We start from the raw sequence: 18,770 nt of genomic DNA, 5'->3' as shown, positions 1-18,770 counted from the left end.
CCAACCAATCAACCGATCGGTGGTCCTGTGGTCTGTCTCCTGGCTGAATGTAGCTGTCCGTCTGCAGCTTTCACTTCAAACTGTAACAAATCTACTATAAATATATTTAAACACAATCACATACAGTATATAACATATATATATATATATATATATTCTATTCTAAAGTGGGACTTTATAGATGCTATGGATGTTTTTATTTATTACAGCATGAACTGTGTGTGTGTGTGTGTGTGTGTGTGTGTGTGTGTGCGTGTGCGTGCGCAGACTGTAAGGTCGAGTCTTAAGGAACCCGTCTGACCTCTTTAATCTGTCAAAAAGCTTCTGATGGATTTTATTTAATATCAGAGAAATAAACCATGTGTCACTTTTTATTCACATCTGGATCAATATCCTAAAATACAACATGATCGGTTCATAAATGAGTTAAACTAGATTTAAAAGCAGCATCAGGTTTGTTAAAATGTACATTTAGTATTTTTGTTGGTTTTCTAGATAAATTCAGACTGAACTCCGCAGCAAGACATCATGGAGGTTACGCCCAGTTCAATATAATCAATATATTAAAAAAAGATCAATAAGAGAGATTTGAAATGGTGTAAATGTCTTACACCATTTTTTACCAAAACTCAGACTGAATGCTCCTGAAAATGTCAAATGGTGTAACCACAAAAGAATGATAGATATTAAATATGTGATCAGCTACAGTGTGTTTAAGTGGACTTATACTAATAATGACTTCATTTAAAACATGTAAATGTTTCCTGGTCTCCATGGTAACCAGATGAAATGTAATATTTAGAACAATAGTATTCCATTAGCTTTATTTAATATAAAAGTTATAATGTAAGATCATGCCACACTAGTTGATATGGTGTTAGGTAGGTAGGAAGGAAGGAAGGAAGGAAGGAAGGATGTAAGATCATGCCAAACTAGTTGATATGGTGTTAGGTAGGAAGGAAGGAAGGAAGGAAGGAAGGTGTTGTATTGACTATTTACTGTTTTTAAGCAACGTTGAATTATTTGGTACAAAGTTTTTATGGTTACACCACTTAGACATTTTTACCATAATCCTCTAATATATTCTCTCTAAATGGATTAAAAGCAGAAATTTGATGCTGGGTCCACAAAATAAGAATGTGTGAAGTTATTCATACGTTTATTTTCACATTTTAACCCTTTATATTTAAACTAAACCTCATGGACACTAAACAAACTGACCCGTTAATGAAAATGTTTCTACGTGTTTTTTACATTTTTGACTGAAAACAAGAAAATATGAAACTTAAAAAGTGTCAGAATTATTTTATATGATTTTATTTATGAATGATTCTCCATGAAGCGCGCAGGCTGTGACTGTGTGTCATCACGTTTTAATGTCTTAGAGGTTTAAACGCATCGCGACTTGATGATGTCACAGGTCAGAGGTCAGAGGTCAGACCGGGATTCCCCCCAAAAAATCTGTATTTTAATATTTAAGAGTCGGTTGGTGACGGTGCGACCTGCAGGTTTCCATCACGGCTGAAACACGTCTTCTTTTTTTTTATTTTCTATCGTGAGCTTTCCTTCAGCGGAGACTGAACTGATGCTGTCGTCACGGCAACCGCGGCTGCTAGGACCGAGCATGAGCTGTTTATTTTTGGACAGGTTTTTTTTTTTTTCTTGTTTTTTTGTTTTTTTTAGCTTGTTTTAATAAAGCTTCAGTTGTTTCTTCTTCAGCTGTCGTTGCAGTGAAGCTTTGCATGATGAGTTTGTATTTTCATTGTTCTGCATTTCAACTTAAAACCTTTAAAATGAAAAAAATCATTGTTAAAACAAGTCAGACGAATAAATCAGCTGTTTGCTATCCGTTCCTGTCCTTCATTTTCTAATCAATCTGTTTTAACCTGAAAATATTTGACTTCCTGTTTATATTATTTGAGTATTTTAGGATTGAAGTCTGAAGGGTTTTAAAGCTGCGTTCTGTCTGACGGCCAGCAGGGGGCGATTAAAGGTGCAGTCTGTGAAATAGTCCAGTGGCGCTTTTCCACAACACAGATCCAGCACGACTTAACTCAACCTGGTTTTTTGTGTCTCCATCAGGGATAGTTCCTGGTATGAGCTGATACTAAATGTGACATCATCAGACTGCCGGCCTCTGATTGGCCAGAGAGTCACTGGAAGAGTCATGAGCCGTCCCACACAAGAATCAAAGCCGCCATCTTTAAACACCAATAACAGCGTAACAGCCATACGGTTTCTCTTCTCTTGCTTTGTGTGAAACAGAAAGACACATATAGCAGCAGGAAGGGAGGAAGGAAAGGAAGGAAGGAAGGAGGTGTGTGAGACAGAAAGACACATACAGCAGCAGGAAGGAAGGAAGGAAAGGAAGGAAGTGTGTGTGACAGAAAGACACATACAGCAGCAGGAAGGAAGGAAAGGAAAGGAAGGAAGGAAGGAAGTGTGTGAGACAGAAAGCCTCCATGTCCTCCATCGTTTATGTGTTTCTGTCGCGTATTTAAACTAAGTCACGGCAGTTTCGCGGAGCCGTTGCTATGACAACCCCTCCCACGTTGAGTAGCTACTTCTTTGTAATGGAAAAGGTTCCTGAAGCCGAGCCGAGCCGAGTCGTGCCACCGGTCAGCGAGGTTTACTGGAGCAGAGCTGTGAGCGTCTGTCAGGAATCAGCTGACTGAGGACTGAACACATACGAGAGGAAACATGTCTTATATATATAAAAAGTTTAATGAAAAGAACAAAAGAAATCAAACACTCGTATAAAAACAAACTGATTTATGAGACCAGCAGAAAGATTATTACAGTAACATTAACATCCATGGACATTAATGACTACCTCACCTGTTTCCTGACTAATAATAATAATTAATAATAATAATAACTATAATAATAATAATGATAATATAATAATAATAATGATATGAATCTAACTGCAGATGAATTTAAAGACTCTTTGTTTGTTGTTTTTTATTAAAGACATGTTTACCAGCTGCTGTGTTTCCCAGTAAAAATGAATTCACACCATAAATACGGCAGGAGACACGTTTACTGTCTAATTACAGACGCTTCCGTCCGTTCACAGTTCGTTAAAATACGAGAAATAAAAAAACATCGTCAACGATTAGAAACCTTTAAGCTGCTGTACGAACAGTTCAATAACGACTCTGTGGAATAGAGAGAATATACAGTACTGGGTTATTACTGGCTGACCATGACTTATTACCACAGACAGAATAAAGACACGGCAGCACGCTATTGGTTAAGCCGTTACCAGGACAACGGGCGCCATTACATTCAAATAAACAAGTTAAAACCACGACGACAGCAGGAAGCTTGTCGGGTTCCTCGGTGTTGGGAACATCGTTGTTTATTTTGTACATAATTCATATAGTTGAGGTTCCCAAAATATTAAAAACAATATTTTCAGATGATAGAAATATATTGTGTTGAATTTGGAACAACTTTTGGACACTAGAAATAAAAAGAGGAGGTTTGATTCTAACTGAAGTGAAAGTAAAACTAAATTTATAATCTTTGGCAATCGTTGAATTAACTCAAACAGGAAACTCCTGATGAATCACGTTTAAATGGAAACGAAATGCGTCATTAAAACTGAATAACCGTATAATCGTTAGCGGGAGACGGACCTGACGCTAATCACCAAACCAGTCGTCAACATCTGGAACCAAAGTCTCAAAAGTCTCAAAAGTCTCAGTGATGAAAATAATCCACCGGTTATATTTAAGGGATCTGTAATGAATGTGTTTCTGTAGAGAGATTAATGCTGATTATTTTAATTTCATTTTAATAAATACAAGTTTGGCAGTTAAAGCTTGTTGTTAACCATTAAACAGGCAACGTGCACCAGGAGACTCTTTAAGGAGCATGATTGGTTAAGGTGGTTGTTTAATTGTATATGAGCCTTTAATTGGTAGAATTGAAGCTTGTGGTAGGTCAAAAATCAGTTTAGGAACTAGTATGTGTGATATTAATGAATCACTTTACTATGTTAAATAACACATTTAAGTGTTTTTACCATTATGACCATTTTATACCTTAATAAGGGCAACGCCTCCTGGTGGAGATACAACTCATAAAATCCTAAATATATTAAAAATATGAAGGAAATGTTTTACTTTAGGTGCAAATGACATAACTAGTGACATTAAATTATGATTTTTTACATCTCATTTTCCACTCCTGTCTGTTTAAGGGTTAATTATCTATTTAGCTCCTGTAAATGTCGGCATGAAGCAGATATTTGGTTATTCATCGTTTAACCCTTCATGAAAAAATAAGCTCATACACATCACTAAAATGAAGACAGTCTGAAATTTAGTTTCTATTGGAAGTCAGATATAAATGATACCAAAGTCAACCAACACGGACAACGATGGAAAGAAGTCCTGGACTTTTTCGTATTATCCCTGACGAGTGCTGACACATACACATGTATTTGCTTTTTTAAAAATCTATCTATGTGGGCGCACAGGTGGTCGAGTGGTTAGAGCGCATGCCATATTAGCAGCCGACCTCGGTTCGAATCCCGATCGGAGGTCCTTTGCTGCATGTCGCCCCCCTCTCTCTCTCCCATGTTTCCTGTCGATCTACTAATGAATAAAGGCGTCCATGCTAAAAAAACCTATCTATGTTCTATGTGGCGGTGTTTAGCTCAGTGGTTGGGTGACCCCGGTTCAAATCCCGCTCCAAGTGGTCCTATCCTGCGTGTCACTCCCCCCCCCTCTGTCTCCAGTTCCTGTCTCTCTCTACTTGTCTGTCCATTAAAGGCAAAAAGCCCCAAAAAATATACTTTAAAAAGAAATCCATCTATAAGTGTCTCTTATAGTGAAGCCTAAAAAATGTGAAGATTTGGTCAATTTTATTTTATTAGTGATTGAAACCATGTGTAGAGTTTAAAATCTATTAGTACCTTAAAGTTTCCAAAAGTTGTTTCAAATGAGACAAAGTGACTCGAGGAATCTGTGAGAGTGAAACTAACATAAGATATAAAATAAATTATTTACATGAAAAACAACCAGAAACCTTTAAAGTTGCATCTTATGCTGTAAAACCAGTTGATGTTCAGTAATAGATAAAGTGGAACTCATTTTATTGACAGTCACTGAAAATGAGCTAAATCACCGAATGCTTGCTAGCAGCTAAATCAGCACGATAGAGTCGTGAGGTGGGAGGAGCTATTTAAGACTATTCACAATGTTACATGATTCAGTTTGAACATTTCTACAGCCGAGATCAACATGAAACTCAAAACTGAAAAACAATAAATAAATGATTAAGTTAGTGTTGGTAGCTCTGAGTCTGTAGAAAGGCGCAGCATAGAACAACACTGTTATTAAGGCGTGTAGACGAAGCCACGACGACATGTTTAACACGATGTGACTGAGTGACTACGTTGGTGGACTTTCAGGGAGCTTCCATGAGCAAAAGTTTTCCTACAAAGCTTACACCAGTACGGTTTCTCTCCAGTGTGAACACGTAGGTGGCTTTTAAGATTGCTTTTACGAGTGAACGTTTTCCCACATTGTTTACAGCTGTACGGTTTCTCTCCGCTGTGAATTCCTTGGTGGAATTTAAGGGAATTCTTGTGGGCAAAAGCTTCCCCACACTGGTCACAGCTGTACGGTTTCTCTCCCGTATGAATGCGTTGATGACTCTTTCGATAACTGTCTCTACTGAAAGATTTCCCACACTGGTCACAGTTGTATGGTTTCTCTCCAGTGTGACTGCGCTGGTGGATTATTAAAGAATTCCCATGAGCAAACGTTTTCCCACACTGTTCACACTGGTATGGTTTTTCTCCGGTGTGAATACGTTGGTGGGTTTTTAAACTGCTGTCTGCGGTGAACATTTTCCCACACTGATCACAGCTGTAGAGTTTCTCTCCAGTGTGAACACGTTGGTGTTTTTTCAGACCACTGTCTACTGTGAAGGTTTTCCCACACAGATCACAGCTGTACGGTTTCTCTCCAGTATGAATCCGTTGGTGGATCTGTAGAGCGCTGTTTGTAGTGAAAGCTTTCCCACATTGGTTACAGCTGTACGGTTTGTCTCCGTTGTGAATCCGTTGGTGGATTTGCAGATTACCAAGGAGAGTGAAAGCTTTCCCACACTGGTCACAGGTGTAGGGTTTCTCTCCAGTATGAATGCGTTGATGGATCTTTAGATGACTGTCTTTAATGAAAGCTTTCTCACACTGGTCACAGCTGTACGGCTTCTCTCCGGTGTGAATGCGTTGGTGCATTTTCAGATTGTCGCCTCTGCTGAAAGTCTTCCCGCACTGGTCACAGCTGTACGGTTTCTCTCCTGTGTGAGTCCTCAGATGAATCTTTAAATACGTTGACGTTCCAAAGGCTTTCTCACAGTAGTGACACTGATGTTTGACTCCCTTTTTTACTGGTTGTATCTATGGCAACAGACAGAGACAGAAAGAGAGTGAGTGATATGACATCAAGCGAATGATCTAAAATATGGAAGTAAATCTGTGCCATCTGCTTTTGAATTTGAATTTTTAGCACTGAATTTTTTTGCATTGAATTTCAAACACTGAATTTTTTTTTTCATTGAAATCAGACTTTGAATTTTAAAAGCCGTTCAATGGATGGTGAACGATTTGATTCAGGGATCGATTGCTTCTGTCTAGTTACCCGGATGTTGACTCTGAATTTGAGACACTGAATTTTTTTACACTGATTTTTTTTAAACATTAGAAAAAATTCAGAGGAAAAAAAAATTCAGTTCTTGAAATTCAACAGCTTTTAAAATTCAAAGTCTGATTTCAATGAAAAAAAAATTCAGTGTTTGAAATTCGATGCAAAAAAATTCAGTGCTAAAAATTCAAATTCAAAAGCAGATTGCACAGATTTACTTCCATACTAAAACCCTAAAACATTTATTTAAATCATGTCTGTGCAAAATAATCCAGAGTTCAAAGTTGACCCAGCTGCAGGGGCAAGTCCAACCTGACCTCTGACCTCTCTTTATTATTAGTTTCTCACATAGAAAACAGATAGATGTGCTAAGCTGTACAAGAATCCATGTTTGACAGAACAAAGTCTTCCATACAAAGCAATTAAACAAATACATGAATAACTTATCAGGAGTATGAAATATAATAACAGACTCTCCACACAGTCAGTCATTAAGATGCCAAGAGCTGTTGAGTCATTCAAATATTCAGCCATTTATATTTCAGCCATATATATTTAATACTCAGCCACTTATAAAGTATTTTAGATAAAACTAAGCTCCACTTTATGTTCTCCAACACAAACTTCTCTACTACTCTGTCACAGCTGAATATTAAACTGATTTAATCACAATCATCCAAAAAGACTTCAGAATGAGACGAAACATCAAACACACCAGACCAAGCAAAAGGAAAACATGAATAAAAAAGGTCCATAATGTTGTTGGACATTTAACCCTTCGTAAGTCACAAAGATTATTTGATGAGCTACATTTGTATTTCAGCGTCTGTAAACTGCATTTGCATTAAAATACAGTGTGTAAAAGCTTGTGAGATGATATCTAACGCTTCATCTACGTTTTAAAAACACAAATCAAATAGAAAACCTTAAAGACATCAATTGGGAGACATCAAAATGTTTAAAAAACTAAAATGTACATTTGATTAATTTTAAAATAGACGAAAATATATAATAATGACATTTGTGATCCATAAAAACATTTGTGTGCAAAGGTGTAGAATGCAGTGCTTAAAAAACACAGAACAAAAATATGTGTAGAAATAATCAAACTTTAATAATTAACCTCACAGAACAAAGAAAGCATCATACACATCATACACATCATACACAGCTGTTGTCATGAATGAGAAAACATTAAAACACAAATATATTATAACACTGTCGTTCAGATTTAAAACTAAAAGTGATTCAATGTCAAATGCTTTTGGACCTGTCTGATATTAATCTATGACGGTAACCGTTGGATGGAGTGAATTGGCCAATGTGCATAACCATCATAACCATCACAGCTCACATCCTGGTGAGCTGACGGATGGTTTGGTGACACGTTTCATCACTGAGTTCAGCAGGATTCTGGTCTGCTAACTTCTGAGGCTTTTTATGCACCAACTTCAAGTTGTGGAACCTCCGTCCTCCTCCTCTTATCCTGGTCGGGTCTCGGGGGCAGCAGGGTAAGCAGGAAGTCCAGACTTCCCTCTCCCCAGCCACTTCGTCCAGCTCTTCCCGGGGGATCCCGAGGCGTTCCCAGGCCAGCCGAGAGACATAGTCTCTCCAGCGTGTCCTGGGTCTTCCTCGGGGTCTCCTCAAGATGAAACCTTTTCTGAGGAATAGTTCACAGTCTCTTTAGTAAACCAGCCAGGAGTTGGGAACTGCTGAATCAAGCATTTATCCAAACAAGGGGGAACGGCTTGGCTTTGTTGGTGTGTTGTAAAGATGCACCAACGTATCATATCAGGCGGTGAAATAGTCACAGAAGACAACTGGAAGATGTGGAAGTGCTACGGATTTGCACGGTGCTGTGAACTCTTTGGCACCCGGGTCTGGCCTGACCCTGACCCTGACCCTGATCCTGACCCTGACCCTGATAGAGGAGTAGGTCATGGATGAGTCCAGTAGAGCTGGTACAGAAGAACAGTTTGATGTTAATGTTCTGCTGAGACTACCTGTACTGGGAAACGTGGCTTCAGCAGATAGAAAGGTGAACACACTCTTGTATAACTGTTACTATACTTCAGTCTCCTCAGAAGAGACCTTCATGGGATCTCACAGCTCCTGAACAGAGTAAAGCTTAGTGTGGTGTGCAGTGTGTTTGATCATTTCATCTGTGAAGCAGGGTTAGATTTTTTTAAGATCCTGGTAAAAGCTTTTAACATCAGGCACATCACACATCTCTTTATCCGCCTTCTTCCACTTCCTTCATATAGAATGGACGGGTAAGTCTTCAGTCCCGTCTGAAATGGCTCTTAGGTTGTTTCTGCTCTTCTTCTTCTTCTTTTTAGCAGGTGGTGGTACAGGTGATGATTCCCTACTCACACCTGTTGACTCATCACTTGAGTACTCTGCATCTGTGAGCCTTCAGCAACACCAAGCTGCCCTTTGAAAGGTTCTAGTATCCATCTAATGAAATACAAACACAGGAAGAGAGGAAACACTGTTTTAGTTGTTAATTATGAAGCTGTTTGCATTACAAAGCATTTCATGATGAAGTCTAATCAAAGAGTTAATGGTCATTATTCTTAACTATAACATATATTTAGTGATTTACAGTAATTCAGGTTTATTAATATTACATTAGGAGATTTACTTTCGTTGGCGTTAGCATTTAGCAGTTAGCATCAGTAAAACCTTTATAAACATGTTCAGGACTCATTCTGTTGAATAAACAATAAATAATAACTCAAACTCACCTTCTCAAACGTCTCCAGCAGGATTCCTCTTGTCAGCAGTGATTTTGGTGTTGTGTTCTTTGTCGTTGGTTGTATGATAGCATGGTCTGTATCTAGCAACCACAGCTCCATCTGGTGGTCTCTCTGTGCATTACATGCTTCGTACCAGTGGTAGAGATTACCCAGAAAGTTTGGGTTCAATAGATTTAGTTATTAACCAGATATAATGACAGAAAATGACCTCTGAGCAGACCTACAATAATCTGAGCCTGTCAGTCCTTTTAGTGGACGTACACTGACGGGGCTCCAAACGATTACCCTGCAGCACTTTTCACGGCTGTCAGCTGAAGCGCTTTTATTCTGGACCAATTCAAAAGTGTTTTCATTTTACTGTTCCCATTGGTTCATTCGACAGATCATTCACGGACCCTCGATACTCGTCCTTGTTTCTTTAGTCTGGTTATGAAGTCCTGAACACTGACCTGTGTATCGGTGGTAACAGACGCTGAGTCTGGTTCTTCTGTTTTAATAACAAGGTTGTCGGTGTGGTGCTCCAGGTTCAGGTTCTGGTTCTGGTCCTGGTCCTGGTCCTGGTTGAGGTCTTGGTTGAGGTCCAGCAGGTCTCCCCTCTGATTGAAGGACTGTTCTTCTTCTTCTTCTTGTTTTATTTCGGTTGGTGACCAGCGTGGAGGTGAATTACTGCCGTCTGCTATGTGGTTGGAGTGTGAACCAGAGTCATCTATCCCCTTCAACACACAGACACAAAACAAGTATTAGTACTTTACAAAAAACACTTTAAACCGTTTATCACAAAAACCAAACTGGCTATCGGCACGTTATCAGTATCTAATGATAAAGACTTCAAAAGTAAATTAAATAGAATAGATTAGAACAGAATAGTCTTTAATGTCACTGTACATGTACAATAACATTAGAAAATAAATATCGGCATCGGCCCAAAATGAACATTTCTCTCAATTTGTTTCCTTCTCCTCAGGCACCAATCAGCAGCTAACACTCTGCTAGCCTCCCAGTTAGCCACAGCTTCCTGCATGAATCCATCCAGAGCAACGAGCCACAGTCTGTTATAAAGGTTAAAGCACGTTTATCAGGCAGCTGAGTGAAGTTCAGCCTGTAGAGGAAGAACTGAGACTGCTCGGGTCAAACAGTCCAGCCAGAGTATTACAAGCATTATCGCCTCCTTCTGCTTCGGAGTCTGAAACCCTTCACATTTATCCTGTCTGTTTAATAAACTCAAAGAAATCTTTTTATGAGCTCTTTGATTCCCAAGTTCTTTCTTTCTTGTCTTTGTTGAACACATCTATGTCTGCATGTGTAATAGTCTTCTCAGCCAGGTGGATAAAAGTATGTGCATATCTCAGGGCTGGCCAATAAAGACAGTAAAAATGTCATTTTCTGAGTTTAACAGACTGCCTTTATCCACTGAGCCATTATATCCACATTACTGATGATTATTTATCTAAAATCTAAAAAATATGTTTTGAAAGCACCGATAATCATCCCTACAATACTGTCCAAATGTCAAAAATATCATGATATTTGATTCAGGCCATATCGCCCCGCCCGAGCGTACATCCATCTCAGCATCAGCAATCGGCTAAAACAAGTTAGCAAATATCAGCAGAAGTCTGGACTGGTTATAAAACAGGCTCTGATGTCTTAATATGAGCTTCACAAGCAACCAAGTCCATCAGTGAAAAGACAGAGAGCATGTTTACATCACAGGAAGCATTAAGACGTAAATACAGAAAGGTTATCAGGACAGGAGGTTGAACAGTTCTCCACTTTGATTATGTTAAAGTAAAGTTAGACTCGTCAGCTTCTCAACTTCTTAATAATAAAAGAAAGACAGACAGCAGCAATGGTTGAGCGAGCAAAAGAGAGAGAGAGAGAGAGAGAGAGAGAATAGAGAGAGAATAAAGAGAGAGAGAGAGAGGCATTATCGTAAGAACAGAGGAGTGACTAACAGATAAACTACTTTTAGAGCTGCTGATCTAATACTGACTCAAATAGCTGGATCAGGTATCAGTGACTTCACATCTGATCCCATTATTTTAATTAATAACAATTCAGTTCATTCATGTTTATGTTTTTATTTGACACAGTGAGGCTGACAGGTCTTAACACTAGTCTGGGATCTGTACTCTATCAGGACTGAACTAGTCTGGGATCTGTACTCTATCAGGACTGAACTAGTCTGGGATCTGTACTCTATCAGGACTGAACTAGTCTGGGATCTGTACTCTATCAGGACTGAACTAGTCTGGGATCTGTACTCTATCAGGACTGAACTAGTCTGGGATCTGTACTCTATCAGGACTGAACTAGTCTGGGATCTGTACTCTATCAGGACTGAACTAGTCTGGGATCTGTACTCTATCAGGACTGAACTAGTCTGGGATCTGTACTCTATCAGGACTGAACTAGTCTGGGATCTGTACTCTATCAGGACTGAACTAGTCTGGGATCTGTACTCTATCAGGACTGAACTAGTCTGGGATCTGTACTCTATCAGGACTGAACTAGTCTGGGATCTGTACTCTATCAGGACTGAACTAGTCTGGGATCTGTACTCTATCAGGGCTGAACTAGTCTGGGATCTGTACTCTATCAGGACTGAACTAGTCTGGGATCTGTACTCTATCAGGACTGAACTAGTCTGGGATCTGTACTCTATCAGGACTGAACTAGTCTGGGATCTGTACTCTATCAGGACTGAACTAGTCTGGGATCTGTACTCTATCAGGACTGAACTAGTCTGGGATCTGTACTCTATCAGGACTGAACTAGTCTGGGATCTGTACTCTATCAGGACTGAACTAGTCTGGGATCTGTACTCTATCAGGACTGAACTAGTCTGGGATCTGTACTCTATCAGGACTGAACTAGTCTGGGATCTGTACTCTATCAGGACTGAACTAGTCTGGGATCTGTACTCTATCAGGACTGAACTAGTCTGGGATCTGTACTCTATCAGGACTGAACTAGTCTGGGATCTGTACTCTATCAGGACTGGACTAAGGATGCATGAGCCGGCATGCCGACATTCACAAGAGCTAAACAATAACTCTCAATATTGATCCTGAAGTCCTGAACACTGACCTGTGTATCGGTGGCAGCACAGGGTGAGTCTGATTCTTCTCGTTTAATGATGAGGATGTCGGTGTGGTGCTCCAGGTCCAGGTCCTGGTCCTGATCCTGGTCCTGGTCCTGGCTGATGAACTGCTCTTCTTCTTCTTCTTTTATGTCAGACTGAAACCAGCGTGGAGGTGAATTGCTGCCGTCAGCTGTGTTGTTGGAGTGTGAACCAGAGTCATCTTTCCCCTTAAACACACAAACACAGGAGCAGAGTGAGAGGAACAGTCTTCAGTGGGACCCGGGTCTGGCCTAACCCGGACCCTGACCCTGAGAACGGTGTAGACCTGCTCTGTGTGAGAAATGACTTCAGATCACTTTTTCTATGAGTTGGTGCCATGCAAAGAAAAACTGACCTGTGTATCAGTGGCAGCAGAGTCTGATTCTGATTCTTCTCTTTTAATGACCAGGATGTTGGTGTGGTTCTCCTGGTCCTGATCCTGGTCCTGATCCTGGTCCTGATCCTGGTCCTGGTTCTCCTCCATTCTGATCTTATAGTAGTCCTGGTCTGTGAAGTCCAGCAGACTGATGGACTGTTCTTCTTCTTCTTCCTGTTTTGTGACAGATAGACAAATCACATCTGTTACTGTTGTCTCTCATACTATAAACCTGTTAACAGTACTGGTGTGCATTAGTAATCCATATTCATCAGAGTGTAAATGTGTCAATCATTTGTAAAACACTTTGAATATAAGTATAAAAGTCTGTGAACTTATCATGAGGACTAACAATTACAGCACAACACTAAAACACTGATGAGTATCACTGCTCTTATTTCACATTTCAACCTGAATTCAATTACTTTTTTTTTTTGGTGTTGATTTCTGACCTTAACCGAAAGTCAACCGTACTGACCATAACTCAACGTTGAATTAACATATTTTGCTATCTGGGAAGTGAGTCTATCATCAGATGCTTCAGACAGACTATAGATCAGATTAGATTAACTTTACTGTCCTGAAGGAAATGTGTCTTGGGCTAAAAGTGCGAGGTACAGCTGCACATATTCAACAATACATAATAAACACAGAAAAACAAAACACAACATCACAAAGTGCTTTAAAGCATGTTGCACAAGAAAGGACCAGAGTAAAAACAATAAAATGGATAAAACTATACGACAATCTAAGAGCATGGGGTAATACTAGTTAATAAATAGAAAGATAAAAAGATAAAAAATATTATAATACTATAAACTGTCTAAATGATTGTGCATTAATGTCCTGATCCATATTAACTGTTTATCCATCATTTATAAAACACTTTGAATTGTATGAAAGGTGTCATTTAACTAAAGTTTGACATTAAACACACATTAACTGCAACTATAGATTATGATCATAATAATAATTACACCGTTTATTTTATCTGTTAACATGTTTTAAGGCTGATTAACAGATTTATTTTATATTTAAAACATCAGAGTAAACATTTAGTCTTCAGCTCTGTTAGCATTAACCCTTTAACTACAGTCTAACTCTTCACTCTTTCAGACTCAGCTCGAACAGAAAGTAAATATTATATTATATAAACATTAAAGTTATAAATGAGCTAATGCTAAAGCTACCGCTAACAGCTAGCGCAGCCAGTATGCTAACACAGAAACAGACGAGGCTTCTGTTAATAAAACAGACACTTTAATGTGTTTTTACCTTCAGTCCTGAAGCTTCAAGACTCAGAAATAAACTCGTGAGTTAGTAAAACAACACAATTATTCCACCGCAAGTCCCAAATCACAGAAAGATAACACTTCCGGGTTAGCTTTATTTCTGTTTATGTTTCCAGTTACTGAGAAAAACTCTCCCTCTAAAGGTGAGGAGGGAAACTACAACTACTGACAGACGTTAATATAAACTACAACTACTGACAGAAGTTAATATGAACTACAACTACTGACAGAAGTTAATATAAACTACAACTACTGACAGAAGTTAATATGAACTACAACTACTGACAGAAGTTAATATAAACTACAACTACTGACAGAAGTTAATATAAACTACAGCTACTGACAGAAGTTAATATAAACTACAACTACTGACAGAAGTTAATATAAACTATAGTTAACTAAGTGTGTGTGTGTCAGATATTGATGTCTTGATGACAGAGGTTATATATTATAACTGTTTGAGTAGGTAGAAGTCTCGTGCGTGAGAACGTGCTCGCAGCGGGAAAAACGTATTTTCCAAATCTACCCAACAACAAGAAATACTGTGTTCTGATTGGCTGGTAGGTTACTAATTTACCCAGCAACAAGAATTACTGTGTTCTGATTGGCTGGTAGGGTACTAATCTACCCAGCAACAAGAAATACTGTGTTCTGATTGGCTGATGGGTCACTAATCTACCCAGCAACAAGAAATACTGTGTTCTGATTGGCTGGTAGGTTACTAATCTACCCAGCAACAAGAAATACTGTGTTCTGATTGGCTGGTAGGTTACTAACTCGGAACAGCTGTGAACTGAGCAGAGCTATGTGTGAACGCCTCGCTATTCATATTAGATATATTAATATGTGTACTGTTCATATGAACTACAGCTACTGACAGAAATGAATATAAACTACTGCTACAGACAGAAGTTAATATAAACTACAGCTACTGACAGAAGTTAATATAAACTTCAACTACTGACAGAAGTTAATATAAACTACAGCTACTGACAGAAATTAATATGAACTACAGCTACTGACAGAAGTTAATATAAACTACAGCTACTGACAGAAGTTAATATAAACTACAACTACTGACAGAAGTTAATATGAACTACAGCTACTGACAGAAGTTAATATAAACTACAGCTACTGACAGAAGTTGATATAAACTACAGCTACTGACAGAAATTAATATAAACTACAGCTACTGACAGAAGTTAATATGAACTACAACTACTGACAGAAGTTAATATAAACTACAACTACTGACAGAAGTTAATATGAACTACTACTACTAACAGAAGTTAATATAAACTACATCTACTGACAGAAATTAATATAATCTACAGCTACTGACAGAAGTTAATATGAACTACAACTACTGACAGACGTTAATATAAACTACAGCTACTGACAGAAGTTAATATGAACTACAGCTACTGACAGAAGTTAATATAAACTACAGCTACAGCATGTTAAGCAGACGGCATGTTTGATGTGTTTGTGCTGCTCTGGGTTTTTTCTGTGTTTCCTGTTTTTTTTCACTCCTCAGGTCTTATTCTCATAGTTGTAGCTGTTCTGACTGTGGGTCACACTAACTCCTGTTTTAGGGATTTATAATCACTGAACACATTCTTAAACTACAAACTACTAAACTACTACTCAATACAGCTGACTGACACATTCATTATTAGAAAGGTTGTTCTGTGTTGCAGTAAAACCTCAAACCAGCCTGAGTTTCATTTCTCTTCAGTTCTGTGCTCACCGCTGTGCTGCACAATAAACCAAGGTTAGTAAACTTCTTCTATCAGTCTGAAAGTCTCTGATTCTGCCTCGACAGGATTGAGGGCATCCTTGAAAAGCACAACGCACTACTGAATGCAATCCAACTCCCTATTCCTCTTGGGCCCAGTGTGCAGACAAGTGGTCTTGGATGCCGGCCTCCTGAGGGGCCCCGTATCCGGTAATGGCTCTGGCTCCCTCTATCTCCAACATATATAATCAGGCGAATGGTGTGATATTTGTGTGACAGCCCTAGTGCATATAAAACCACAGCAAAAACTTCCTCATATTGATTCCAGTAAAGTCTTAAGCTGATAGGTTTCTCACTACAGTGCAGTCTGATTTGAACTTTTGTTTCTGTTTTGAACCTTGTGGTCAAAGTGCAAACATCTTTTAACAGTAGCAAGCAGTTCTGTGGTCGTCCAGTTTCCTGTTTCAGATACATACTTTCCAGTGATTAAAAAAAAAGTAGTGTTAGGAAGCTGCCATTTGTAATGTCCGTAATATATAATTCTGCATGGGGAAAATGTGTTGTAAGAGTAGTATTAATATTTATATTACATGTGCAACATCACTACTCCCAGTACATATAGTATACTAACAGCACTGGTTAATATGAATGTGTTTTATTTTCCAGATCGTGATCCAGCAGAGGCTACATGGTTCTGAGCATTTGGACTTGGGTGCTGCCAGGACTCTGCACCTTGAGACTCTGTCCATAAAAATCAGAAAACAGGATCAGAGACCAGGGACAGCCCTGATGGGGCCCAACACCCACTGAGACCAGGTCTGACTTACTGCAGAGAATGTGAACACAGCTCTCACAGCGGTTGTATAGGGACCCAATGGCTCGCAGCAGAGACCCTGGTACCCCAAACTCCCACAACACTTCCCACAAGGTCCCCCAAGGGTCACGGTCCTAAGCTTTCTCCAAGTCAACAACGCACATGTAGACTGGATGAGCGAACTCTCATGACCCCTTAAGTAACCTTGTAAGGGAGAAGAGCTGATCCACTGTTCCACAGCCAGAATCCACTTCGTTCCTCCTGAATCAGGTTAAACAACTGGCTGGAGCCTCCTTTCCTTTTCTTGGTGTAAGCGTTTCCTGGGAGGTTGAGTAATGTTAACACCATCTGGTCCCCTTTTTTAAAAATGTGGACCACCATCCCGGTCTGCCTGATGCTTCTCCCCCTTGGGCAACTCTTAAAAAGAAGAGAGTCCAGCCCCTCTCCAGGAGTTTGGTTCCAGAGCAGGTGCCAAGCAAAGTGGTCAGCCGGTTATTTTTACTAATTCAGCAACTTGGTTTTATTGAGAATACATAAAGGGTTAACTTAAGCTCTCATATCTGTTAATATTTGAAACTACTGTAAATAAGCTGTGTCTTTCAGAGTAAACCACACAGCAGCATTCACACCTATAAAGTAAGGAAGTCGTGTTTAAGTGCTGTGACCAAACAAAGCAGTTCACACATCAGTGAGAAGCAGAATGGACCAAACATCTCTTCTGTGGCTCTGTGAGTACAATCTGTATAATCTGTACTGTCCAGGTTTAAATAATTAAATTCATAGCATGTAAACTGAGTTATAGATGTATTTAAAACTCTTGCAATGAAATTAGATTTAAAATACATTTGTATTGATTCGCATCAGAAAATAAGTGAATGCAGCAGACAGGAAGAGAAATTCACAGTTCAGCAGAAGGTGACAGACGTTACAGTTTGTACTAAACCGAGGCAGATTATACAGCGATGATCCGCTTGTGTTGATCGACATCTTCTGTCTCAGGATCAACCCTGATGTGCTTTTATAGTACATGAGTTATTCCTTTTATGTCAAAAATATGTGCAACAGCAATTACTTTTAGCAGTAGAAGACATTTTTGAGAAATTTCAGTCAGACTTTCGTAGATATCAAAGCACCGATCTTCTTACGGTGACTATTGACCTTCTAATAGCTGCCGATGATGGGACGTGGTCACTCCTTGTTCTTTTGGACCTGAATGCTGACTTTGATACTTTAGACCATAGCATACTGTTAGACAGGCTGAGACATTGGCTGGGAATATCTGGCATAGCCTTAGATCGGTGTTCTTCATATCTGTCAAACAGGAGGTTCTCTGTGTCCATTATTGACCACACGTCATCTTTTGCTCCTGTTAAGCATGGTGTACCATACGAGTCAGTTTTGGGACCAGATTGAGTTTCCTTGTACATGCTCCCCTTAGACATGGTATTTCTTGTCACTGCTATGCTGATGAACTGCTGATGTATCTGCCTGTCAGAGCTGCTGACCCTGGATGGTTGAGTTCACTAACTGACTGTCTTTGTGCACCAGCACATTAAGGACTTCCTACCTTTTGCTGATTCCCTCTCAGAACATATTAATCCTGTTGCAAAGAATCTCAGCATTTACGTTTTTTGAGCAGTTTTAGAGCTGTGCAATCTTGTTTTTTTATCACTTTAGAAATACCTGAAATATATCCAAACTATGTTCTAATATATCTGTAAAAGACACAGAGCCCTTTTCGATTACTGCGACAGTCTCTTCATCAGCTTCAGCAAGAAATCTGTTAAATGGCTGCAAACAGAACAGGAAGAACCCCAAAACTGTGAAATGGGCTGTCTGAGGAGATCAACTGTTTCAGTGACTTTTATCAAGTAGCTTTTCAAGTTGTCATTTGATTTTATTGACTGCCTGGACTACTTCATAGATTTTGATGGATTTGATAAATCTTACTAATCGCTCTTTTGCTGATGACACTGTAGTTTGTTTTACTGACTGCTCTGAT

At 39.1% G+C, this 18,770-nt stretch overlaps 1 protein-coding gene across 1 annotated transcript; it reads right to left on the bottom strand.

The window, feature by feature from the left end:
- Positions 1 to 5,103: 5,103 nt before the first annotated feature.
- Positions 5,104 to 18,210, bottom strand: LOC128383685 (zinc finger protein 883-like). The gene is made up of 5 exons (XM_053343271.1): positions 18,015 to 18,210; positions 16,643 to 16,695; positions 12,904 to 13,098; positions 12,515 to 12,736; positions 5,104 to 6,421 (listed from the first exon to the last, which is right to left on the bottom strand). Exons 1-5 carry the CDS (start codon positions 18,208 to 18,210, stop codon positions 5,384 to 5,386), a joined length of 1,704 nt encoding a protein of 567 aa, XP_053199246.1. The 3' UTR covers positions 5,104 to 5,383.
- Positions 18,211 to 18,770: the final 560 nt, after the last annotated feature.

This window comes from Scomber japonicus, chromosome 22, assembly GCF_027409825.1.
Source record: "Scomber japonicus isolate fScoJap1 chromosome 22, fScoJap1.pri, whole genome shotgun sequence".
Taxonomy (NCBI): domain Eukaryota; kingdom Metazoa; phylum Chordata; class Actinopteri; order Scombriformes; family Scombridae; genus Scomber; species Scomber japonicus.
Note: the sequence above shows the minus strand (reverse complement) of the source record. Positions and strands in the feature narration are given on the sequence as shown.

Bases quoted from the DNA above. Each gene is read 5' to 3' on its own strand.
- LOC128383685 (XM_053343271.1), bottom strand. From the start codon at position 18,210: ATGTCTAAGGGGAGCATGTACAAGGAAACTCAATCTGGTCCCAAAACT. The intron at 12,737-12,903 runs GTCAGTTTTTCT...TGTGTGTTTAAG, and splicing joins CTGCTGCCACTGATACACAG to GGGAAAGATGACTCTGGTTC. The intron at 6,422-12,514 runs GTCAGTGTTCAG...CTGTTGCCATAG, and splicing joins GTGCTGCCACCGATACACAG to ATACAACCAGTAAAAAAGGG.